Below are 27942 nucleotides of genomic sequence, written 5' to 3' on the forward strand. Positions count from 1 at the left end.
TTATAAACTGAGCCAAGGAAAGCAGTTTGTATCCAGGTAGTTCCCTTTTTTTTTTTTTTTTTTCTGAGACTTTCCTTTCAGTGCTGCAGAAGATACAGGGATTTTTTTTTTCCAAACATCATCTGAATATTTTAAAAACAGCAAACTACGTAAAGGATAGGAGTGTCTGTACCTCCCCTAAACGCAGAGCTTTTAAAAAAATATATTTATTCCTTGAAGCAAGGCAATAAGACTGGGAGGGAAGCTCCAGCAAACTGTTTAAATCCTATCTGTGTTTTTTGCACAAATAAGAGGATCTTCAAACAACCACTCTTCTCCCTCCCCCCACATCTATAATTTAGCAACAAGAGCACTCCTCTCTTTATACCTAGGGGGATATGCTCATTTTAGGTCTATTTGGCATATGAAAATGAAAGGACTGGAAAAAAATCAGCAAGAAAACATCAAAGCTGAATTAAGGAGCATGCTGTATTCTAATGAATATGAAATTACTTCAAATAGGGACTTTCAACACCTTCTGTACGTGTTTTTAACAAGCTTATGACACATTTATGCCCCAAATTGTCCTACAAATTAAGGGAAGTACTTATCTTGCTTAGAAGACCTGAAGGCAATCAGGAAAGAGACAAATATATGCAGCTTTTACCTGCCTACAAGGACTGTTAAATTCTCTTAATAACCAGTGCAATCCTCCCAGAAAAAGTCTACACAGCAAGACAACAACAGAACAACAGAAGAAAAAGCAAAATTACCAAAAAAGAAATGTTTATCAGAAAGCAGAACACACATAAAAGAAGTAAACAAGCTAAAATAATGCAGATTGTCCAGTATTGTTCCCAATGGCCTGATTTTAAGAATTTAATCCAGGACACATCTCCTTCCTCACAAAGAGGTTGATTAGGTTAATGCAAGGATGGCCACACAGCTGGGAAGGGTACATCCTCTGAAAGCAGAACAGAAAATGAAACTGATTTCACAGGGGCCAACTATTTTACTAATAACATCTAACATTCTCCATCAAACTAAGCAGTTTATCATGGGATTACAAGGAGATTACTGAAATGCATCATATAAAAAAGAATAAAAAAAAAAACAACAACAAACCCTCCAAAACAGATTTTGACACAGTGACAGCCTTTGAGGAGGCAAAAAATATAAAATCTGGTAAAAACCTTCGAGCTCATGCTTGTCTTCATATCATCATATTTTTACAAATACAGAAGCTTCCATACATTATAAAATAAGATTTTAATTTCAATTATTTTTTTTCTATCTCTTATCATCAGCACTTACAAGATCATTATTAATTTATTAGCTGAATAGAGCAAAATCCTGCTTAATTAGGACCAGAGGACTGAAAGGAACCTCCAAGGGTAATTGAATCCAGCCCCTTGCTCCTTCTGGCAACCACGGCCATTTTTTTTGGAAGGTCATATTGAAATCACTTGGTTTCTTGGTCTGCTAATCTCTTCACAAAGCTATTCCTGGACAACTGCTCCCCAGCAGCCAGAAGATCAGCAATTTCCATCCTAAACTTATTAACAACAAGTTTATACTTATTTGTCCTCAAATTAACACACCATCACTGGCACCAGATCCAAGCACTTCTGAGATAAAAATGTCACTGGCAGCCCTGTGAGTGGAAAAGGAAAAGGTGCAGGGTAGAAAATAAAACTCATCAGTGCTGAAATAACAGGCTGGATTTTAAATGCACAGCAGCTGCCTTCAGTATTGAGTGAAAATGAACCTGCAGGATCTGTCAGCCAGTCCCAGCAGTTAGAGCCCTGCCTTAACAAAGCAGAAGACTGCAGAATGGAAATAAGGCTGCTGCCATCAGAAAGGTGATTTATCATTCTCAAATTGCTGCTGATGAGAGAGCAAAACTTTCAGAATTCATGTTTAAAACAATTAGAGGTTACTAAGCTCCCCATTAACTTTTTTTTTTTTCCTTTTAGGATGGCAGAATGTGGTGAAAAAAATCTAGAGCACATCATCTAAGAGATTTGGGGCTTTGCAACACTGTCAAGGAGACACAGCTGAGATAACCATTGTTACAGAACCTTTATCCTGAGAGCACTACAGGGCCTGCCTGAAGTGCCAGGGAGCACCAGCAACTTTCCCTCATTTAAATTTGTGCTTTTTGAAATACCAAAATTGCTGTCACATACTTCAGCTTCTTCCCTTTAAAACTTCCTGTATTAAACACTGGTATTGATTTCAACTCATATTTAACAGTGAAAACTACAAAGACAGTAATGAAGTTTTCCAATTTAACACTGTCTCAAGTCTTCTTACATCATATTTTTGAATATATTAATAGAAGCCCTAAAAATAAGCATCATACAGAGCAGCCAGGAGCGATACCTAATACTCAACAAAATGCAGTCAAGGGGATGAGCACTATGGCTATTTTTAGAAAACTTCTTTCTTATAGGAGTTTAAAGACTAATTAATTTTGTGGGGAAATGAAAAGGTTAAAAATAAAATACATCAAATACGTGACAGTTGGTTGGTTTGTGGGGCTACACCTCATCCTCCCTGGCCTGGGCCATTCAAGGAGGAGAATTTGGTTTTGGCATCACTCACCCCAAAGTTTTGCTACATTTAAATGGAGGGAGGGAAATTAGTTACAATTAAAAATAAATTTACACATAAATGTATTTACAACATAATATAAACAATGCCTTAGTATTCCACTGTCAAAAAAAACCAGTGGCTCATCACCAAAATCACATACAAGGAAGCTTCACTTATGAACATTTTGAGGCTTTACTGTTATTTAAAATTAAAACAAAGAATTAAGAAATAAATTGATATATTTCAGAATATCAGAACTGACAATGTTTGGGGGAAGATATAAAAGTTCCTTCTAATGTGACTGGAGTTTGATTATGTCAAGATTTTGAACAAATCATAGAACCACTGAATGGTTTGGGGTTTAAGGGCATATAAAGATCATCTATTTCTACCCCCTCACCACATTTCAGTCTTAAATGTTATAATTACATAATAATTCGAATAAAAATAAGCTCTGAAAAATAAAAGTAAGAGATGACAGTGCTTAATTTAAGCAATTTGACTTTAAAGACAAGGGGTAAATTTATTCCCTAATTTTGAGCACTGAATAGAAAATTCAGCTGTGGAATATTCTACCTAAATATGGTTTATTATTGAGTATAAATGAGAATGCAACATTTCTGAAATAATCTGAGGGTAAATTGAGTTTCCACAATATTTACTTTTTAATATCTAGCTGCCTTTCACCTGAGCCTATGTAAATGACAAAGACACAAGGAAGTAACTCACAGCAGAAGCAAAACTTTGGAATGCTTCCACAAGCAGAGAGACAATACAGAAATAAAACCCAATTTCCTCCATTCACACCAATGTGAAAGCACTGCTTTTCTTTCAGTTTCTTCAAATGATTCTTTTGAGACGGTTTTTTGGTAGGTAAAATCTTCCTCCTCCCTCAAACTTTCTAATATGGTCAGACAGAGCAGGGTTCAGGGTACGTACAGCTTTTGTTACTATGACTATTAAACTCAGGATAAAAAACCTTCACCAATATTTGAGTAACTTATTTACAGGCTAACTGACAAAAAGGAAAGGAAGGAAAACATTCACAGGAGGAAAAAAAGGCAGGCAGGAGTATTCAAACAATACTCAGAGTGTTTAGTTCAGCCAAATATTTAATGATTTCCAACAACCAACACCCCCTGTTAAGAGGAAGGAAACAAGGTGTTTGAAATAATAGTTTAAATTCCTATTGCAATTTCACGAGGGGAAATGAAGCCCTGCAAATGACCCACTGGAATTTGTGAGGAGGAGGAAGCAGAGGATGGCACAGGCAGTGCTGGGGCAGAGAACCCCAGGACAGATCCTCTGGTGCCAGGATGGGGCTGGCAGCACCAACAGCCCTGAGTTAATTATTTCTAAAGAGCAATAATTAACCTCTGGGGCAGCTGCAGGGCTCCACATCTTCCAGTGCAAGGCATCCCAAGTCTCACCACTCAAACCACGGGGGAAGAGGAATTCTCCTGACAACCTAAAACCAGCACAGCCCCAAAGTCAGCTCCCAAACATGTCAAACACAGGTAAGAAACCAAACGGGCTGGAAGTAGAACACTCATTTTTCAGATTTTTATCCAGTCTGTGAGGAATAAAAGCAAAGTACCTGAGGGTTGTGGGCAACAGTGGTCAAACCACCACCAGGAGTGCTGTAAAGTGAAGTTCTCTGTCCCTTGGCAGAGCAAGTCCCATGTAACACATTCAATCACATTCCAATATGTACACAGAGAGTGTCAAAGATTTCCTTACATGTCACACAATTTATCCTTCCTTATAATACATCTGTAAATAAAAGGCTGTAATGCCATGGTATACAAGGAAGGAGTTATTTTTAGCTCAGACCAGCTGACTGCAGCGGTTCAAAGTGTGATTTGAGTGTAATAAAAGAAAATTAATCTGGCAATAAATTAAGGAAAAATATAAAGGGTGCATGGAGCTCCATTATAAAGTGACTTCTAAGTGTAAAATTAAATGAATGCGCTTGATACTGAAAGAATTAAAGAACTGTTTCAGAATAAATTTCTGAAATATTTTTTATGTGAAAGCGACTACAGCGGCAAGGCAAATACTAGAAACCAAAGATCCTGTTACTAGTTTCATTTTTGATGGAAATTCCAGCATACAAGGCCTTAATGAAATTAAATAGTGCAAACCTCATTTCACTTCTTGCTAATAAAAAACAAGTAACTGAAAAAAAAACCCCACAAAACAACCTTCCAACAGACGCAGCAAGGACTAGAGGAAATGCTTCATGTCAGGTAAAATCCCAACAGCGAAAAAACAGTGGTGAAATACAGAACTGATGTTTTTCGAACAGATGCAAAGCAGCATGGTGTGGAAGGCTCAGTTTACTGGAATCCAAGTGTCCCAACACCACAGAGGCCACGAGGTGCAAACCCAGCTGCTGGCACGCTCCAGAGCCACTCCTGCCACCTGCGAGGATGCCCAGGCAGGTCCCAGCTCTCTGCTCCGGGCATCTCCCTTCTCCAAGGCTCCTCCTGCTGCTGTTCCCTGCTCCTCTCTCCTCCCCTGCTCACAGGAATCCCTCTGGTGATGGTGCAAGCCCAGGGCAGGTCCCCTCTTGCCTGGCACAAATTCCTTTGCAGGCTGGCAGGGAGGAGAAGGAGCCACACGAGTTTCACTGCCTGGGCACTGCAGGGTGAACTCCCTGCCCTGCTTGGAAGCAGCCTGGCACCAGGCTCATCTCCAGGGGAAATTATGAGATCTCCCTCCAGCCTGAGAGCTGCTAAACCAGAAAAAATCTGCCTCCAATCAAGGCCAAAGGGTGTTCCTGGATGAAAGAAGCGACGTCAGGAAGCCAAAATACTTCTCGAACTCAGGGTTTAGAGCTCTGCTGGATGCTGTATTTTTAATAAATCTCCGTTTCATTCCATCAGCTTCAAATAAGGAAACATCCCAAGGATGGTGATAGCATGCTGGATTTGTTGCTATCTGCAGAAATTAGTTCCTATAAATAGTTTTCCCAGGCTTTTTAAGACACAGCTGTACCAAGTTTCCCCCTGAATCAAACTCGCCAAGACATCAATTCCCTGCATCATTTGTCACTTGCACAAAGGTTGTGACAGGATCCCAACACCATCCCAGGCTTGTTCTGGAGATGCCTCATCACACATTTTAATCTTATTATCTGTAAAGATGGAACACCATCTGCAACAAGCTTTTAAAACATTTCTTCTCCAGAAGCAGAATTCAGCGATGATAACGAGATTCCGTGAGCATGACTGGATAAAATTTTAGCGTGTTAACCATGACCCAAAAAACAGTGCCATGGTTTAGGAGGAGGATTCAGAATTGCTGGAATGTAGTACAAATCTCACTCCAACCTCAACATGTGCTCACTACTTCAGCCCTTCCACACAACCTGTCAGCTGCAAAGAGAGATTTGACAAAGCCAGGGTATATACCATCAGTACCCATAATAATATCCAAAAAATCTCAGGCTTGTATGGATTTCTCAAGTTAAATCCTGCAATGAACTAAAAGAGAAGCAGCAGCTCACTGACTTCCCAACCTAAATACATAAAATATTTTAACTCTGCAATCAGGATTTAAATTCACACCTGCCAAGTGAGAGATGAAATGACAACACTGGAGCAGAGACAAGCTTGGGTCTGGCACGGGCAGGGTTATTGCAGCTTACAGAAACTCATCACTGGATTGGTGCCAGCCACATGGATGATGCTGGGAACAGATTACTTGGGAGCAAGCAGCCAGTGAGAAAGGTACCCAGGACACATTTATTCTCATTTAAACAACTCTTGAGTCACAGAGTGTGCTCAAGAAGGCAAAACAGGTTTGGGTTAAGAATACACTCCCCATCAGAAAACCAAATGGAAGAGTAAGAAAACATAATTCATTCTTCAGATGTAGTAAATTATAAAAATAATTCCTCAGTGAACGACAGAATTGCTTCTAGGTAGTGATCTCCTCTACAATGTCCTGCTTGAAAAACTACAAATTCCCACCAGCCAAAAACTCACCTCTTATTTTGCAGAATCAAGAGCAAGGGCAACCAGGGGAGAAACTCTGCTCAAGCAACACTGTACAGCCAGCTCACTGCATCAGAGGTCAGAATTGCAGGGTTCTCTTCTTATTCTGACTCATCTCTTTAATATTCACACTCCTCAGGAGAGGAGCTTGTGAAGCATAAATGCATCTTTGCACAAGACTTGGTACCACAGCAATGAAAAACAAAACAAGTCTCACATTTATGTCACACTCATCTCCTTGATCCTGACACAGTCTGTGCAACCCAAGCACTGCTAAATATCCCCATTTTACAGGTGGAGGCACTATTAGTCTAACACACAATAAAACTCAAAGCAATTCCATTTTTAGTGTTTTGGAGAGCCTTAAATCAATGACAGAAATGCAGAGTGTTGTCTAGAAACAACATTTAGGAATGCCACACACATTTTTGGTTTGAATACCAAAAGCATGTTATGATCTGCAGGTCCAAGGGTGAAGAGACAGCCCAAGGGTGTGCAGACACAGGTTAATTAGCAAAACTAGAACATCTGGATTGCTGATAAGTTTCTGTCTTGTAAACACATCAGCAACCTATAAATAAAAAGTTGTGCTATCAGAGATCTTGGTATCTACTCAAGAGACAGCATGCAATTTTTTTAACCCTACAATCACCCAGCATTTTCACAACTGGCTCTTTTCATAAAACTAATCTGCAAACACAGAATTTTGAATAACACCTTGGTTTAGTGCATTATTCTAGAAAAAGCCTGAAGTCTCCCATCAACAGACAAACCATTTTGGACACATCTGTTTTGAAGCTGAGCAAGCTTTGACATTTTACATTGTTCAATTAAATTTTTGTGGAAACTGATCTCATAACTTAACAAAAAAGATCTACAGAGAGAGGTTTTCATATCCCAACTCAACTTGAAAGCAATTCACATTTAAAACCATGTTAAAACTGACTAATTTTAGAACCATTATGCAGGTACTACACATGTTAAATAATAACCAGTGTTCTACCTCTCCTAAAACCAAAGTCCAAAATGTGCAAGAGCAGAAAGATTTAAATTTTTTTTTCTATTTTCAGTCTGAAATCTTTGAAGGTTTCATGGCTAAGAGCGCTGAAAAAAAGTGATGTTTTATCCTGTATTAACAACTAGTCCAGAACTCATTACCTTGCTTCACGTAGGCTTTGCCAAGCCTATAAATAAATAAAATAATAAATAAATAATTGGCCATGATGTGATGTGAAGAACAGGTAAGGGAGGCTGTGGTGCCTTTGCAGAGAGTGTGAGGTGGGAGGAGGGACCAGGCTGGCAGCTCTGTGTCAGGGACACACCAGAATTAGGACAGGCTGCTGGAAAACTCAGCAGGACATCAGCTCCTGAGAGCAGCCTTCAAAAACATTCTCATGGCAACATGGGTTCTGCCATTAAAGCAAATTAATAAAATATCAAAGCTGGGGGCCAGGCAAATGTTAAAGAGTGGATTTGTAGCTTCATGCTTTCCTTTGGAATGCACAAATTAAGATGGTGTTCCTGCAAAAACAAGGAGGCAAGACACACAGACAAGTCGAGGCTAAATCAGGAATTACAAGCAACAATCCTGCAAGTTTTAGATGCTGTGAAGTCACACAAACGCAGGCTGCTGCCCACCAGGGGCAGATCTCAGCTGAGAGGGAGCCCAGAGCCCAGAGTTCCCTCACCCAACAGCCAGAGCAGCTGGAGAGAAGCCAAAGGACCCAACTCCAGGGTGGTTCTGAAAAGAGCTCATTCACATGGCCCACACCCCCTGGTGCAGCACAGCTGGCTCCAGAGCCACTCCCCAGCCCAGACATGTTTTTTCCAGTCCTATTTCACAAAAGATTGAAACTTATTTCCAACAGAAGCGTTTTGTACTCCATAATTCAGTGATATTTCCTGATGACTGGTTAGCACAAAAGCTGGGGCTGGTTGCTCCAAAGATTGCATCTGTTACCCTGCATCTCACCATCAGGGCAGAATGAAAGCCTAACTGCACAGAGACACCACAGAAAAAGAAATTATTCTGGTTCTAAGCTCAGCCTAGGGATAAATAATTTGCCCATGCAACAAGAGCTTGAATTAAGGCTTCTATTTTTTCAAAATATGACCTAATAGGGGAAAGAAAAAAAATAAAACCACAACCTGAAAAGCAACTTAAACATTTTCTTACCAATTTTACAGCTAACACAACAGAAAATACCTCTTGATTTTCTCACAAGATCATCCTTGTTCCCATCAGCCCTTTGATTTCGGAGACCCTCTTAAATCAGTTAATTGCATACAACAAAACAACCTCCATGGAAGGATTCATTCACCCTAAAACTCACTGGGAACTACACACAGAACTTGGCTCAAGGAGTGAATTTCTCCTACCACAACACACAGCACAGCCATCACCTGAGCTTTCTGTGCACACACCACCAGCACAGCAGGAACAGTCCCACACCAAGTGAGAAGGGTTACCTGAGGAGAATAAGTTTTAAGTGTTTAATTTTCTGCTCCACTGATAACTATACCCTAAAACAAGAGGGGAGGGGATGAAAATAAATCATCTCCTTCCCATTAAGTCTGGCATAACTCTGTTTGCTGAGGAATGGTGCTGTGGGTTTTCCTTACAGGGTCAGCAATGTGTGCCATGCTAAAATATACAAATTATTTCATAGGGTGTATTTATGTTTGACACAAGCACAGGGCATGAAGCCATTCTCTGAGCTTCCTAGGAACCAGAGATTGCATCTTCTCACTTGTGCCTCTTAATTATCGTTACAAGAGATATCTGCAATGAGAAATTCTTTTTGCATGATCCTTTTAGTTGGCCACTTTCTCCTCACAAGCATCCAGTGAATGCTTCAGGTGGTGTTCATAGCTCTGTCCTTACACGCAGCCATAACAAGCATAATTTAAATTATATCAACTATTTATGTGACAGAATATATTTGTGTAAAACTTCAGGAGATCTTATCGTGCTATCAAATTGAAATTTCAATACTGAGCTCCAGCAAATAATTTCCACTTCAAAAAGTACATCTGGAAAGTGAGAGGGTAATATGTGCACGTATCAGCACATCTCGTGTCTCTCTAGGTTACTAAACCTCCTGTATCAAGGGCAGCTTGCTTTACTAAATATTAATGCAGAACTCTGCACAATATGAGGCTTCAGTTATTCAGAGGATCTCTGAACTGCAAGTAAAAATAAGCATTAAAGCCCATACTATTAACTACAGATTAAGGTCAGATCCCAACAGTTGTTCCATATAGAAGAATGTAATAGATAAACATCCACTGACCGTGATACTGATCCCTTCTGCAAAGCAGATTGCAAGATCCAGGCTTTAAAAATTTTAAGAACATTTATTAGCTCAGCATGAATGCAATCCTTCACTCCCACAAAGAGTGCAGAACTGGGACAAACTGTGTTTTGGAAGTTCTGGAAAGGCATCACTTAGGCACCTGCTGGCCAGCCCAGTTTGCATTCTCTGCTCTGCAGATCTGACACTTCAAAGATTAACCCCACTGATTTTTATCACTGATTTCCTTTTCATTTGGCCATGTTAAATGTCAAATGATCCAATGTCTGACACTGCCCTTTTAATTATTACAACCAAAGCTTAAAGATGACACACACATCCCCTTACCTCTTCAAAGTGAGGCTCAACGAAACACAGGAAACAGTATGAATTCAAAGGTCAATATTTGCATAAGTGGAATAAAAGCCAAAGAAGCAAGAATTATTAAAAATTTAATTTGACAGTAAGTTCTACAGTTATCACTCTGTCCAAGGTATTGATTTAAATTACAAAATAAGCTTCATAGACAGTGCTGAGGACTTCATTAAAAATTACTGAACTTATTTATCAATGCTTCTTTCAGAAAGCTCATTATAAAAACCTGCACAATCCCAATTAGGCCTCCCAAATGCATTAATGATATATGAGGTCTTTTATTCCCTCCATCAATCTTAGGCTACACATTTACTTATATAATCAATACTCCAAAGTTAAGGAATGTCCATAAATTCACAGCCTTGCATCAATGAATCTGTTCACTCAATACCCTCTCACACAGAGTCCCCGTCCCTGTCAGTCACATTAACCAACCAACCACATTTTATTGCTCTGTAATTAGGATTCAAAAGCACTTGAGATGACAGGAGCAATAAAAACCCTTGAGACTTTATATGTCCATTATGGTGCCTGGGTTGTTTAAAAACAGGAGCTGCAGTTGCAGTCTGTGACTATAAATATGCACAGCACCAGCACAGAGCCAGGCAAGCTCTGGGTGCAGGCAGGAAAAAAAGGAATCCGAGGTCAAAGACCCTCTGCAGAAAGCAGGGGAGGGATGCAGCGGTGACAAACGTTTGTCCTCCCTCTTCCCAAAACAGAAATAGCTCTCTTAGCAAATATTTTACAGTGCTTTAGGACTTTTTCTAGTCCATTTATGAAAAAAGAAACCTGGACAAGGCATATTGAGCAAGATGTCAGGGTGAGGCATTTGTGCTCCATTATGTCTGTCCAAGGTACTTGAGCAGTCCCAGGCCTCCAGGGATTTGCTGCTTGCTGGACTTTCAGGAGAACCCCTGACACTGACAGACCTTGCCTTCAGCACATTTGTTGTCAAGTATCCAAACCTAGAGAAACCATGCAAAACCTCTGCTGCCACCAACCCACGGTGCAGCACTGAATAAAACACGAGCCTTAAATGTTTGTAACATCAGGCATTTATATTCTGAAATGAAAGTGACGCCTGGCCTTGTACCAGGTTTAATAATATACAAGAAAATTCTGTTTTTGCAAAGGGTTCAAAGAAGCTCAAGCTCAATTAGATCATCAGCACTTTATATAAACTTGACAACTAAGCTGTTCCTCATTACACAGCATCAAGAGATGCTGACAAGACTTGGGTTTTGCAGAAATCTTAGAGATGAGCTTTGCTGCCTTTTAGGAAAACAAGGGCAGGCATCAGTTTTACAGCTCCATCAGGCACACCTGGGTACCTGAGGCAGAACAAAACACTTAAAAGAACTGCTCAGTAAAACAACAACTGGCAAGAGCACACAGGGAGCACCAGATCGTAAAACTCTCTAATGCAAGAGCCTGCTGTGCAGTTGGCATAACGACTGCAGATCCATTAGGAAACAATACAGCTTCCCAGGAAAATGTATCAAACATCTCCACCACTTGCACTTCAAAACCCTCTTCAGCACTACACAGCTTTTTAGTGCTCCTTTTCAGAGGCAAACCAGGGATACTGCTGCACTGGGGCAGCAGCTACCGACACTGCAGGAGCTGTACTGGTGGCACCAAGAGTCAGACAAGCAAAGAGCTCAAGGCCCCAGCACAGGAGAAGCTGGAGCTGCTGGAGAGAGTCCAGAGGAGGCACCAGGATGAGCAGAGGGAAGGAGCAGCTCTGCTGGGAGGAAAGGTTGGGAGAATTGGGATTGATCAGCCCGGAGAGGAGAAGCTTTGGGGTGATCTCATTGTGGCCTTGCAGCGCCTGAAGGAGTCACAGGAAAGATGGAGAGAGACTTTTTACAGGGGATGGAGGGACAGGACACAGGGAATGGCTTCAAACTGACAGAGGGCAGGTTTGGATGGGATACTGGGAAGAAATTCCTCCCTGTGAGGGTGGGCAGGCCCTGGCACAGGTGCCCAGAGCAGCTGGGGCTGCCCCTGGATCCCTGGCAGTGCCCAAGGCCAGGCTGGACAGGGCTTGGAGCAGCCTGGGACAGAGGAAGGTGTCCCTGCCCATGGACACCTTCCACTGCCCATGGACACCTTCCACTGCCCATGGACACCTTCCACTGTGGCACTGGATGGGCTTCAAAGTCCCTTCCAGCCAAAACCATCCTGTGATTCTGTGAACACAAAGAAACAGATCACCATTAAAAAAATACCGCGTCTTCTCACTGATATACTAGGCTAAGAATGATACTTCAGGAAGTTTTTATATCTAACAAACCACAAAATTCCCCAGGGTCTTTGGGCAATTGCTACAGTTGTGTGTTTGTCCTGGCCATACACTGCATTAAAAACACCATAAAATACAGTTTAACTAAGCTGCACAACAAGATTTATTGAGCCTTTGCTGTGTTTTAAAGGTTCACAGCTCTGGATCTCTCAATAAGATCAAAAGGAATTCTGAGCAGTATCTAGGCATCAAACTATTTGAAACAGACCAAAAATGAAAACATATTTTTCTCCTTTCTTTCTGTAACGTTGCAGTGTTTGTCTCAATGGCACATACACAGAGCAGAACTGAAAAACACTCACCAGAGGAATCTACCTATTGCTTTCTGCTCTCTCCACATCACTTGTTTTAACAGGGAAGTTTCGCTCTATAAAATTACATCCAGCAGATTTAATTTGCAAAAGCTGATGAAAAAAAAAAGGAAGATATAAAACTGACATACTTGGAATAAGCTCGGAATTAATTAATTTAAAGTTTGCAAACAAGACAGGAACAGTCCAAAATCTAATTCTACAGCACATCACAAATTCAATCAGCTAACCTGTCCCAAAGGAAGAACACGAAAATAACTGTATATACACTTTAAAATAAACTCTGCTGCTTAGTCTGTTTCTATGTTTATCATTATTTTGTAATATTTTTTATGGGAACAAGTTCAGGGAATTGTTAGGCTGAAATCTATTTTATGCAATTCTGGAACAGGAGAAAAGTGGAGCTGCCCAGAACCTGTCAGCACCTCACAGGGTGTCACCTTCAGACACATAAAAATCCTCTCAGGATCAAAGCCTGGATGCAAGAAATGGAAAAGTATTTCAGGTAAGAGGCTCTAGGGAACAGGAGAGGTAACACCTCTCCCAGGGAATCAGGAGATGCCATGGAAAGGCACACAGGGTGACAGAGGAACAAAAATAATTATCAGGGGGATTTTTCCCAACAGCAATGCCTTAAGAAACAAAGAAAACTGAAAATCAACCCAATAAAACACTGATGTGCACAATCACTTTGCATAAAATAAGGATTATTTCTGCACTCTCAGAACATAAAGATTCACTTTTTTGTTTTGGGTTGGTTTTTTTTACTATTAAAGGCCAATTTCTTGAGAACAAGATTACTTTGACATGGATTCTGGCTAATCCTGCTGAGTAAAAAACAAAATAATAAACCCACACAGACTAGAAGCTGAAAGAATATAAAGTATTATTCCAACTCCTTCTTGTACATGAATAATGGCTTGTTTACTAAGGAGCTGAAATACCACATTCAGCACACATTCCAGGGAAGTTAAAAATGCTGATAATTTCAAAGGAAAAGGAAGAGTGTGCTTCGGGAATGAGTTACATTGGGAATAACCTTCAGCACTCTTCAAAATGAGAATTTCTATCTACAGTCCATGTCTTGGACATGTACTGGTCCCTCATTCAGCAGTAAAATAAGGAAAATCAGTATTTAAACCACTTTTCAGTCACTAATTCTTTTTAAACACATTCCAATTAGACACCCTCATGCACATCCTGGTGTCAAAACCCAGGCACACAGAACCCAACTTCTACACATCTGATCCTTGTAGACTTTGGATTTGAAAATGGCAAAAAAATTGCCACCAATATTCAACTGTGTCATCAGTGTAAGGATCATTTAGAGGGATAAAAATGTTGAATTCTCAGCAACACAATCTTCATAAAATTCTGCTTCAGAATAAATTACAAGCTTCATTTAACTATATGGAAATGCTTGCAGTGTGTGCAATAAGAGCTGTATAGAACCTTTTTAATTGAAGTTAAAGACAAACAAGTAGCAATAGCTGCAACATCAGTTAAAAATCACTTTTTTAAAAATATGAGCTATTTTCTTAGCAAAAGGAAGACAACTTGACAATTGCTACACAAGGCAAATCAAGCCCTGAATATGCAATTTGTGTTGATCACTGTCCATCCACTGGCACTTCTGACAGTGGCAAAACCTCTATTGGTAAATGATTAGCAAATCTAGATCTTGAAAGGCCATTGTATAAAGACAAGCATTAATTAGACTTCTGCAGTTTCATTTTAAAAAGTAAAAAGTAGCAAACTAAGAGCAATATTGGCTGTATTTTTTGGTGGTTTTGGATTAATTTGCACTTTTAGTTCAAGAAGTGTGTTTCTGTCAGTCTAAATCAGAAATAAAAAAGGACATTTTGTAAACTAGACAGGACAGACAAAAATAATTCCAGTAGACTTCTACATTTATAAGGACATATTTCTGACTTCTAATAAAGCTCACTGGATGAAAAGATTCTAATTAATACAATAATGTGGTTTCAAAATCTAAATTAAGCCAACTAGAATATGAGCTGGGAAAAAAGACCTACATGCCTGGAGTACCTTAAAGTCTATATTATGTAATTGCAAAAAGGAACAAAAAAACTTCATGTAGATCACATTCTAATTAAGAAACCAGAGTAAATGACACTGAATTGCACAGAAAGTTACATATGCACATTAGGCTGCCTGACTTAGAAGGTAACAGTTATGCATCACATTTATTCATATTTATTTATCACATTTATTCATAAATAGCTGCTATTGAAAAATTAACAGTTGATAACCAGCTCCAAGCACTCCCAGCCACTGCAAGCCTTCAATAGGCACTGCTGGAAACAGTTAGAATTAAATTGTTCAGCATCAACAAGAATTTAAAAACACTTAAAGGGTAGTTCCTGTTATTATTTACACACAAGAGAGTCCTTCTCTCTTAGATTTTCATGCTTTCTACTGCAGATGGAAAAGCTGAGGAACTGAGCCTAAGGTACTTATTAAATAACTTATTATTTTTACCTCTCACCCTAAAGAGAAAAAACCCACAAAAGCAAACATGAAAGAAATAATTATCAATGCATCCCAACAGGGAAATCTGTTTTCTTCATCTTCTTACAACTTTCTTTCCAACGTTTCATTAAATGCTGCTCATGGCATCCATCCACAAAAATCTTGTATAAAATGAACACCATATGTGGCTGTGTAACAGCAGCTGATGTGCAGGATAACCAAGGGAGAGGGAAAAAAATTAAGAATATGACAAACTTTATCTTGCCCAGGCCTCAAACTGGTTTATCTGTCAAATGGGGAGGAGCTATCACTCCCACATGCTCAGTTAGAAGCTGAAGAGCTCCATGGAATTACATCCAGGGCACTGGAACAGTCAGTCTCCTAGCTGGAACTCTCTGCTGGGATACCTGACCAATGCCAGTAAACAAAACAAACTTCTCATGGTAGAACATGGGAAGAGTGAAGATAGTTTTGCTCTTGAAATGGAATATAAGAAAAAAAATGTTTGCTGCAAGATAAGGTTTAATTATGTTTGAGGTTTGATGAGCTCAGTATCACCAGGGAAATTTTCTAGGAAACACGAGTACAACTCTATATTTATTTCTTTTACTGCCATGTTCAGTGTTGAGTGAATTACACAGAATTGTGCACTGAGTATTGAGAATCACAGAATTATTTAGGCTGGAGAAGACCTGCAAACAAACATGGAATGATTTGGGTTGGAGGGGACCTTAAAGCTCATCCAGTGCCACCTCTGCCATGTTCAGGGACACCTTCCACTGTCCCAGGCTGCTCCAAGCCCTGTCCAGCCTGGCCTTGGGCACTGCCAGGGATCCAGGAGCAGCCACAGCCGCTCTGGGCACCTGTGCCAGGGCCTCCCCACTCTTTTAGGTAAGAATTTCTTCCCAGTTTCTAATCCAACCCCACCCTCCTTCAGTCCTATCACTGCACACCCTGGTGATCATCGAGTCCAACCCTTAACACTGCCAATGCCACCACTAAACCATGTCCCCAAGTGCCACATCCAAGTCTTCAAATCCCTCCAGGAATGGGGACTCATCCTGATCTACTCAATATACTGAACTTTTGTGAAAGCATGTGATTGAACAAAGAATCCCCACCAACACAGAGGCACCTTCCCTGTCCTGACACACGTCCTGCTGCCCCTTCTACCCAGCTCAGGGACAACAAATCCCCTTCCCAGCACAGAAGGCAATGGCTGAAAGCAGAACCTGCACATCTGCATTGTCAGGTAGCACTCCAACAGGAACACATCTGTGCAGGAAAATCCTGTGAACTGAGATCTCAATTTCAGGGCTTTTACGTCTGAGGAGCTGCAGTGGGATCCAGGAACCCAAACCCCCCAGCACCTGCTCTGTAGCACCCAAAAGAAAAGCTCCATGCTCCAGGATCACCCAGCAACACAGCCAAAGCTGGGATGACTGGGATGGACATTTCCAAAGAGTTCTCCTGGTCTGCACTCATTAAGCTCAGGAGTTTCACCCATCACTGCTGTTCTCAGGATGAACTCAGAACATGGGCAATTTTTCAAAAACCTCTCAGAGTTCACCTGCAGAAATAGGAACAGAATCTCAACTTTCACAGGCATCAGCAATTAATGGCACCATATTTCCTCATAAAATGGGTCAGATGTTGCAGAAGTAAGGACAGCCAAAGGAGGGGAGGAACAATAAATAGAAGCTGACAAGACAAATGCACAACAAGCATCTTATCTGTGTGTGTGTATGTCAAATTATCTGCAGATGAGTAAAATTATTGCCCTTTGAGAAGGGGTCCAGAAATACAAAGTCCACAGATCAGGCTGAGAGCAAATGCCAAAGGAAAGGACAAAGGAGAGAGAAGAGTCATGGAAACTGTGCAGATACAATTTATGCTCCCAGGTGCTGCTTATTATTTTGTTTGGGTTGGTTTTTTTGGGGGAGTGTGTGTAACTGTTTGGGTTTTGCTCTGGGGGTTCCATTTTTGAACAGATACCTCCAAGATATGCACACAAAAATACATTAACAAGGCAGCTGCTGGAAGTGTATTTTTACTGAGTTCCCATTTCAGAAGATTTCATGCTGACTTTCAAGCTCCACAGTCACAGCCTTCCATGGAATTAATTTCTCAATCTCAGGCTTTCAGCAACATTAGTTAATGTAAACTGTAGCACATGACTAATAAATAATATAAAGAGCACAAAGGAAAACACCCACATTGTTCAAGCCCTGGTCTGTAATACACCATCTCACCACAAAAATGATAATGATACAAGAGAAGCAGTTCTGGCAAAGAAAAGGGAACTTGCTTTGTGTCTTGTCCACCCTTTGGCAAAAACATTTCCAAGTAAGGAAAACAGATTATTTTTATGAGAAACAACGCTGCAATGCAATAGATTTTTCTGTCTTAGGTTACAAAGGAAAATGAAGATTTAAAAGGAAGAAGAAACTGTATGGGAAACACAGCCATCAAGATGGAAAACCAAGAATCAAGCCTTGATCCATACACAGAAAAGAATAAATGATGCTGCTCCTACTATAAATATATCAGCACTGAGGATTGATGAAAAACTCTGTGTGTCAGCCAGGTTGGAAGTGGTCAGAGTCTTCACTGGTTCAAATCTTCAGATCACAGAACATTAAAAATTAGTTTCTCAACCAAATCACTACACAGACCACTAATAGAACATTTTTAATGAAAATACATCATTTAAAAATTAGGTAGCACCAAAAGGTTCTTTGGTCTTTTTGTTGTAGGAAAGAGGTCAAGAATCATCAGATAAAAGATAAACAATGCAGAGGAAATGAAGTGCTGGTTTGATGTGCCAATGTTGCAATATTTGAGTATTAAAAACAGATAAAACGTCCCCATTTTCCTCTCCAGTGAAGGAACTGCTGTAGATGTCTGCCCAGCCCAGACCCAGCATGGCAAGAGCTGTTCCAAGCAGCTTAGGACAACAATGGAAGGTAAAGTTCAACATTTAGAGAGAACTGATCAGAAAATAAATTGAGGGAAGACAGGAAAAAACTGTGGAAAGAGCAATACTTGCCCAGATAGGGAAGCATAATGATCTGCTTTAATTGATTTATCTAATTTTTATTTATGTAAATTAGGGAACAAATGTGAAACTCTTCCTTAGCTCATTATTATCCTAAAGCCAAATGTATTTCACAGCTGAACTACAGCAGAATATTACACTTCAGTAAAGCCTGCAGCAGTCATGTCAGAGAGGGAAAACTTGCAGTTAATAACTACAAATTTTGACCATTTAGGAGAGAATGAACAACAGACCCTTGATCAGGAACATGAGCTGATCACATTTATATTACTGTAACTAAAAATATTTCTGCCCTGAGGAAATGTGCTGAGCCTGCAGTGCTGAACTTAAAACAACCTCTAAACCTACATAAATACATGTTCTACAATGTTTGTTCTTCACATCTTGGTGAGTTCCTATTTGTTGATGTCTGTTCAGCAGAAAAATGCTTCCTACAAATCCAACAGAAAGAAACAAGTATAGGTTACACTCAGAGTGGAACAGTCTATCAAAAGAATGATGAAGCCAAAATTTAAGTTAATTGCTTGCTTAATTTAAAGCTGGCTGTCTCAAAAGAGGAACTTTCATGCTGTGGCAGATTGAAAAAGGTTTCAATTATTCTGTTTTTCACATTGCTCTTGCAGTATTTCCAGGTGCACATCAGAGGAAAGCTTTCAGTACTGCAGACAGCTTGCTGGCCTGCTTGACAATGTAAGAAAACAAAACAAAGCCAAAACTTCCTGGAATAATCCTCCCATCGTGTTTGCACTGCCACAGACATGATCAACAGCAAACAGCAAAAGCAAAACAGCAGAACGAGAACTCCTGCTTCACAAGCACAATATTTAAAATACTTCACGTTTCTATAAATCAACAACAAACCACAAATATCAAAAGGCAAAATGCTTTCTAATAACAGGAATAAAAATTGCACAGAATCCCAGAATCACTGAGGTTGGCAAAGAGCTCCCAGACCATCAAGTCCAACCTGTGACCAATCCCCACCTTGTCACCAACTCAGAAACCGAGTCCACACCCAGTTATTGCTCGGACACCTCCAGGGATGGAGACTCCACATCTCCCTGGGCAGCCCCTCCCAATGCCTGACCACCCTTCCTTGAAGAAATCCTTCCTGAATCCTGTCCCTAGGAGAACATTAATCCAGCTGAAGTCTTTCAAGCTCATTTTCAAACCCACACATGGCCAAAAAGACATTTTCCACTGCTACTTCATGATCCCCAACTCCCTTCTCTAAAAAACTTATTTTCAATCAGAATTCTGTCTCCACGCCATGAACTAACACATGGCTGGCTGCAAACCTCAGCAGTCTTTCTGAGCTTCTGTTTGCTGGAATATTCAGCAGCCACATTAAAATGCACCCATCAAGAAAGACAAACTACTTAGGATGTGGACTGTCCCTTGCTGAGCATTTGTGTGGTAATAATGCAATTGCACCTGACCCTCTGCTACATTCAGGGCATTAAAATCACACCAAAATTTCATTTGCTGTCTTTTGCAAATTCATCAGGATCCCATAAATAAGGAGGTGGAAAAATATTATATTGCAAAATGTTTTAGGAAAATAAATTGAAATAATTCTCTTCAATTCTGAAGAGCTCATTTAAATGTCTTTATGTAATGCTGAAGCTGAACACTACAGCAGAAGCAGGCATCTAAGCAAGTCCAATGAACACAGGTTTTAATGGTTCAAAATCAGATAATTTCACTATAGCACAATTTAAATTCTAATAAAATATATATTGAAATATTATATTAAAATATTTTGTTTGAGAGCATCTCAAAAATAAAACTAAAACTGTATTCTGCGTGACACTTTTAATGGAAGTTTTAAAAATATATAAAAACATACTACATTTGCTGCAATACTTAAAACTTCGTAACAATTAAGACCTTTTGTTTAATTAAAGAACTCTAATGCAAATATTGATAGAATTTCAGTTTTTTATAGTAGAAACATCATTTGAGTGTGGTGTGTGACTGCTGTGGGCCTTCCTCTTCCCCTGGGTATCAAAGACCAGAGAAATTTCAAACAGCTTTCAAAATAACAAAACCCCCAGCTCTGAATTCTGCCTGAGATCAAGCTCGTGTCTAGTGGGAGATTTTACAACACTCTTGAAAACAAGAGTAGAAAAGGCTTTTTTTAATGGAAACACTGAAGGACCAAGAACCCCAGTTATGCTAAGAGCTGTCACTGCAGTATTCTTTTCTTCATGTCCTACTGAAAATTCCACTTTATTCTCCATTTGCCATTCTTCTCTGTGAAGACAGTCACTTCATTATAGAAATTAGGCTTTTTTTTCTGCAGCCTGTCTTCTTGTTTCAGACTTTTGGTTTTAATTCCTTGTGTTCTCAGTAATTCTGATCACTAATTTGGCTTTCCAGCTTTAGTTGGTGACGTTTTAGACAGAAGTTTCAGAAAGCTGAACTGAAAAAACATTGATTCAGCGGCTTAACTTTATAATAGAAGTTTTATTTTTCAATAGTATTATCCCAAGAATATGAACTCCTTGATTTTGAACACAAGTGTAATGAATGATGGTTAAAAAACCCCATTACTTAAACTTATTAGTGCACAAACAACAGCTTGCTACAAACCATGTAAAATCAGAATATTTCTCAGAGATTTTGCCCAAGAACACAGACAAAATACAGCACTCTCCAAAGAGAAAGTGTAGGTTCTCACCTGATACAGACAAAACTCAAGTTTGAACATATTTAGATTTCTAAAAAGTGTCACTTCTGCGGCATTTAAAAACAAACAGAGCTGCTCTACTGCTTTTACTCTTGGTTGTGTGCATGAATGGCATCTGCAGGGGAAACAAGACTGAATCACAACTTCAGCTGGCTCTGTACAGATCAGTCCTCAGCAGCAGAACTGCTCCTGGCTCAGAGAATTACAACGTTAGAAGGAATTCCAGACAGAGGAAAGGAAAATGAAGAGGAAAGGAAATCCAAACCCCTGGAGAAGAGCTGCCAGGCCAGGGTGGATCTGTGGCTAGGGCAGGGCATCCTGCCCAGCCTGAGCTCCCCAGCTGGGAGACAGGAGAAAGTCAGCACTGTGCAAGCTGCAAATGCTAAGCTGGATAACTGCACCATCTAAATGCAGCCTCAATTATTTTCTGTATACAAACAGAAATCTGTAATGAACCTCTAAATAATTCCTGAGCTAGGAACCACTGAGCTGTCCTGAATGAGACTGGGGAAATGCCATTCCATTACCACCTAAGCTCTGCACACTTATCTACAGCACTGCTTTGGATGTGATGGGTGGCAAAAACCTGGAGGATACCTGCAAAATTTAATGTTAATGTTTTGGGGCACAGAGGAAAATTCATGGATGTCTGCTCACCTCCATCAGGAAATGCTGTGTGTGTCTGCAAGGCTCAACTTGCAGAAAGAAAACTTATTTATTGCTAATCTTTAAAAGGCATCAGTCTTTGACATGCACTTTCTCAGAGGTTTAATTTCAAAAAGCATCAGCTCACATCAACTTTCACAAAAATACCACAGAATCCATCATTTCCCTAACTGCTACGTAAAAGCAATGTTCAGGAGAGTCAGATGTGCTCTAAGGCAAGAGCAAATACCCATCAGAAATGCCATGAAAGAAAGAAGGAAAAGGCCAGCTAATGAGTACACAACATGCAGCTGCAGCAGAAGTGACAAGGAGAAGGTGGGGAAGGGAGAGGGACAACAAAAAGGCTCATCCTAATTAAGCAAACATATGACAAAGGAAAAAACCTGCACTAGCTGGGTGTGGTTATTTCATGATTAAACACTAAATAATGGTAACTATTTGGCAGAAATACACGCTGTGTGAGAATACAGCATTTACAGTTATACTACAGCAGCTTTCAGTTTCTCAAGGTTAGCAGGTTCATTAAATCAGTGATTTTATACAGGTGGATTTTTCTTTTTTGTAATTCAGAATTATATAAGACAGAATTGTCTTGTCCTAATACAGAGATAAAGCCAAAGGTCCTCCTGAACATGCATTGTATGAAAATGAAAACCAGGGACTTTGGGTTATGAAAAGAAGCCATATGACTAAAAAGTGAATCCATTTTCCAAAACGCCCACACAGACAAGAGCTTCTGATGAGAAAAATGATCTCTGCAAAGCTGAACTGCACAGATTATTTCCATGAAAAGTTAGAATCTTGCCGATTATACGATATTTACTGTGCTAGGATTTAAAAAAAACAACAACTTTTTATATTATTACAGTATGAATAATTATTTGATTGTTCAATGTAAATTATATTAAAAAATCAATATTAATTGAATAATTGCCTTCTTTTAGAATTCACATAGGCAATGAGGCTCGCTTGGTTTTTCCAGGATTGTTTCTCTCTTGCGGCTGGTGAGTTTTGGGTACCTTTAGAATGAGGTGCCACCAAAGCAGCTGGGGCTTACCTTGGCACTGGAATCCTTGCTTCCCAAATCCCCTGTGTAAAGAAGGAAAAAAACTGCCTTAGTATGTTTGGTTTTAATTTCTACTCAGTGATCTCTAAAAACATAAAAATAGCTTCATATTAAATTACTTCAGGTTTTGCTACGACAGCAACAGATTTTCAAATACACAACACAGACCAGCCCACCCATTTCAAAGCAGAGAACAATAGCTGTCACCAGCTATGTAATTTCAGCTTCTGGCAACAATTTTTTTATTATTATTACTTTACAAGCTATTTTGGATCTACAATTATCATCATCTGTGATTGCTGCATAATATTTCAACTCGTTGAATGCCACATGTATATTTAACAGCCACGTGAAATATTCCAAGTTCCAGCAAAGGCACGTAAAACAAACCAGACTTGGGGTTTCATCCAGATTTTGGGATTACAAACTGCTGTTGTGAGGCTCAGCTGGAGTCCAGCCGTTTGCTGTATGGAAAGCAAGCAGGTGAAAAGTTTTGCTTGTTTCAACATAAATGAGAAGACAGGCCCCTGATTTTCATACTGATTATTCTCCAGCTTCCTTGCTCCATTCCCATAACGAAACACAAATGTGTGTGTAGCACTTCTGCAATGAATACAATGACAGTGGTATCCAGAGTTCCAACACATTTTGTACCTCTGGCAAACTCCACTGCTGTGGATTTATTTGTTTATCTTTAAGCATCTAACATTCTCTTCCCACAAAAATAACTGTTTTGAGTATCCTGCCTCTAAACATTTCTCTGCCTTTTTCTTTGCAGCCTGTTTTTCATCTGGAGAGCTGGAGCTGCTCACACTCAAACATAAACAGACAAAAGCCATGAGCTGGAGAAGCTGTGTGCAATTAACAACACGGAGCTGAATTATCAATTTTATGGAAATGGTTTCTTAAAAAAAAGTATCAACAATTTCTCCACTTTTTATTTCTTTATTTATGGAAGAGACAAAACCTTCAGTGCACTGTTCCTTCAGGATGAAGCTGAAATGACACAGCTTAGAGTCTTTCTCTACATTTTTCTGCACAACTTCTTCTTACTATAAGCAAACCTGAACTAGGAAAACCAGGAGAAAAATCAAACTATTGTTTACTTGGCAGCACATGTGCCTATATTGTCATTATTGTCATTCTGAGGCTTTAACCACTCATCTTAACAAAACTCAAAAGCTGGAAGCGTGGAAATGCAATCACAGGAAAGCCAATGGCGGGACTAAGAACATGAAACAGACTTGAGATAATTTTTAATCCTTTGAAATAAGACTTATTTGCACATATTCCTGTTTTATCTACTCCAGAAGCACGGCTGTTGCTCAGTGTCTGAGCTGAATCCCTGCAGAACCGCAGCCCATTCCACTCCCACAGCAGTTCCAATGTAATTTTTAAGTAAAAAGTCTTTTAAAAAATATCAACACTCCGGAACCGAAGCGGAGAGGTGAAAGTTGCTGAAGAGGAAAGCGAGGCACTAAACTATTTTGGTAAATATTACCTGATGAAACGTAATCTAAGGAAAAGAATCTATCTGTAAATTTCATTGAAAGGTTGTGTTTACTGTTCTTTATACCCTCATTGTTAATTAACACAAGTCAATTTGGAAACACTCAGTGGTGTGCGATGGCTGTTTGAGAGCGGCCCATCTCCAAACCAGAAAACCAAACAAGTTTTCGAGGTGTCAGATGCTCTTCTAAGGAATGTGAGGAGCTTCCCCAGGCTCAGCAAGCACGACAAGACAAGAGCACAGTCGCTCTTGCCACCTGTCAGCCACAGGATACCCTTTCAATTCCTGTCATTAGTGACAGAGCTCTGCTTTGTTTTATAATTGTGCTGCTGGTGTGCACAAACACTGCTCTCAATAACCCTGCAGCGGTTTTTCACACCTCCCAACTCATTCTGGTTTAGATTAACTTTGAAGCAGTTTTGAAGGTCTCTCACTTTTACCACACCCAAATTCACTTTTTTTTCCCTCCACCAAAAAAAAAAAATACAAGAAAGAAAAACTCAGAAATTTAACTTGTTTCTTGTGCAGTCTACCATGTCAGCTTTCCTTCTTTACTCTGTGAATATATTTCAATCGCTTCTGGCACAAGCACAGTCTTTGCTTCACCATGCAAGCAAGAGGAAAACTGACAGAGGAAGGAAAAGGTCCGTGTCCAGACACATAAACACACATAAAAAGAGCAAGAAGCGTGCCACGGACACAGCCAGCTACGCGCAGACCCTTTCACAACTTCGGCCAAAATAAATCACAGCTCTCGCTTTCGGCACCCAGAGCTGCAGTGCAAACTTGGGCAGCGGAGCAGGGCTGGAGCGAGGTGAAGAAGGGGAATCCCGAGCTGTTTGTGCAGGTCCCGGACCCCCGAGGCTCCCACGGCTCCTGCCGAGCCCGGGCCGCCGCTCCTCGCTCGGGCCGGGGAACGGGCGCGGAACGGCCCGGCCTGCGCGGAGCTGCCGCCCTGCCCCGGCACCGCACGAACCCATGGGTGTACTTTTCCCTGCCAGCTTAGTAATAAGGGTGTTGGTAGGGAGTTTTCCTGCCCTCTCGCGCAGGAACACTTCTCTCACAAAAACCACCCCTCCCTTTCCTCGGCGTGGACCGGAGCAGCGGTGTCACGGTGCCTGCCCGGCCTCGCTGCCCGCCCTGGGCAGCAGGAGGAGCAGGGCAGGCACTGACCAGGAGTTAGGGCTGGGGGACCCGAGTTCAACGCCCCGGTCTTACACGGGCACCTCCGTTCCAGCGCGGCTGTGCCCGGCTGAGCCCTCCAGCCCAGCCCAGCCGAGCAGAACCCGGGGACAAGGGCTGAGAAACACAGCTCCGGACCGTGTGGGAAGCGATGGTCCCAGCGCGGGGCTCCAGACCCTGCTGGGCTCTGAGACCCCCCGAGCGCCGCCAAGTTTGGGGGCTCCCGCCGCCCCGAAAGCGGGGTGCGCCCAGCGCCGGGCTCTCCGAGCGGCGGCAGCCGCACACAGCCCGCCGGGAGGGGGATGCGACAGCGCCGGGGCAGCGAGGTGACACGGGGGGTCACCCCCAGCGGGGTCACCTGCCCGGCCCCGGCGAGAGCGGCGGCACCGCGACCCGGCTGCCCGGGGACGCGGCGGGTGGGCGGGGAAGGGAAGGCAGGGCAGGGACGCCGGCTCACCGGAGCCGGGGCTGCCCGAGGCGGGGAATCCCCCGCGGCGGAGCGGGCCCGGGCGGCGGCGGGCGCGGGGGGAACGCGCGCCCCGGGCTCTCACCAGATGAAGTCGGTGCAGTGGCTGCAGAAGGTGGGCTGCTTGAAGAAGCGCGCGATGAATTTGTGCTCCTTCACCTCGTGCACGTTCTTCTGCCTCAGGGCGCCCTTGCGAGCGAAGCGCCGCGCCGCCTCCGGGTCGGCGCCGGGCTCGGAGCCCGGGAACACGTCGGCCATAGCGCCTCCTCCCCACCCCCCGCCGCTCCGGGAGTCGCCGCCCCGACGTCCGCCCCGTCCGGCGGCCGCCGAGCCTCTGGCAACGGCGGCGCTGGGCGCTGCCTCCCGCTCCCAGCCTGACGTCGGAGCGGAGGAGGATCCCGAGCCCTCTCGCCGGCTGCTCCGCCCGCGGCTGAGCGAGCGAGCCCCCGGCCGGGGCGGGGCGGGCGCGGGGCCGCCCCCGCTGGGGAGCGCCGGGGGAGAACGGGGGGGCGGCCGCACCGGCTGGCTCTCGTCAGCTCCCGCAGCGCGTGCCGGGGCTCTCTCTCACACACACAAACACCCCAGGTGCTCTCACGCAGACCGCGGGCTCTCACACACACCGGGACTCTCTCTTGCACACGCACCGGAGCTCTCACACTCACCGGGGGCTCTCACACACACACCGGCTCTTCCCGCTCACCAGCTCCCGTCAAAACGCACCGGTTCCCCTCTCTCTCTCCCATTCACCTACATAGGCTTCCCTCACGCAGGCACACACAAAAGCTCCCCTCACTCACACGCGCACGCTCAGAGGTTCCCTTAAAACACGCACACAGAATCTCCACTCTCACTTTCTCTCTCCCCCACACACAGAGATTCACTCACACACAGAGATTCACTCCCGTGCCACGCACAGAGGATCCCCTCGCACACACACACAGAAGGTCCCCTCTCTGTTTCTCTTTCACACACACAGAGGATCCCCTCGCACACACACACAGAAGGTCCCATCTCAGTTTCTCTCTCACACACAGAGGTTCCCCTCACACCCCCGCACACAGACCGGCTCCTTTCATCCCCCATCTCCCTCAATGCCCACACAGACACAGCAGCCCGTTCTCTCTCCCCCTCACACACTCACACAGCCCCAGGCAGGTCACACACACACAGTTTGCCCGGTGTCAGCCATGGAAACCCACACAGCCCCAGGCAGGTCACACACACACGCTTTGCCTGGTGTCAGCCATGGAAACCCACACCTCCCCTCCCTGCATGCAGCAGCAGGACCGTGGCCTCCATCCCTGCTCCCTTCGCCCGGCCCGGCACAGCCACCTCCGTGTCACAAAGCACGGGGAACCTGCCCCTCGCTGCTCCCGGCCGCTTTCACCACACACTCTTCCTGCACCCACCCGAGAATCGTTATTCCTGCACCACAACAAACAAAGTGCAGCCCTGTGCTCTCCCCCGCGCACCTTTCCCCTTCCTGCCGCTCTCAAACGCTGCCACAGACGTGAGCGCTGAACCGCCGTGCATCTCACAGCACCACAGGATGTCCTGCCACTGTGCCATGGATCTTTGTGTATCAATGTAAATATGCTGCATCTTATTTATTATTTCAATAGAAAATCCTCAACAAAAAGTGTAGGAAACATTCACCGTCTCTTTTTCTCATTAGGGCATTCAGCACACACACAATAGACTTTTACCTTGGTTTTATGTCATCAAGTATTCCATAAAATAATAGACCTGTCCATCTTCCCTTACTCAAATTACACACAAAATATTTACAACTCCCTGGATACAGAAACATCTGCCCATGGTGCCCTCTCATATTGATACACTCAGAAAAATCATGACTATGCCAACATAAAACCACAATATATACATGAAGTAAAGAAACCAAGTATTAATCATGTTGTTTTTATGAAATGTTATTCCTGTGGTTAC

The 27942-nt window shown here is 42.3% G+C and overlaps 1 protein-coding gene across 3 annotated transcripts in view; it reads right to left on the bottom strand.

Moving 5' to 3' along the window:
* Positions 1-26404, bottom strand: part of PRKCA (protein kinase C alpha) — a 144934-nt gene extending 118530 nt beyond the window's left edge. For 2 of the 3 annotated variants that reach the window (XM_030962252.1, XM_030962251.1), the window contains exons 1-2: positions 26081-26253; positions 22829-22860 (exon numbers count right to left, since the gene is read on the bottom strand). In XM_030962252.1, coding sequence (XP_030818112.1) covers positions 22829-22860; positions 26081-26253 — 205 coding nt within the window. Of the gene's footprint in view, positions 1-22828; positions 22861-26080 lie in introns of all 3 variants that reach the window. The other variant, XM_030962250.1, reaches the window with a different exon arrangement.
* Between the last annotated feature and the right edge of the window lie 1538 nt (positions 26405-27942).

The sequence above is a fragment of the Camarhynchus parvulus genome, chromosome 18 (assembly GCF_901933205.1).
Source record: "Camarhynchus parvulus chromosome 18, STF_HiC, whole genome shotgun sequence".
In the NCBI taxonomy this organism is placed as follows: domain Eukaryota; kingdom Metazoa; phylum Chordata; class Aves; order Passeriformes; family Thraupidae; genus Camarhynchus; species Camarhynchus parvulus.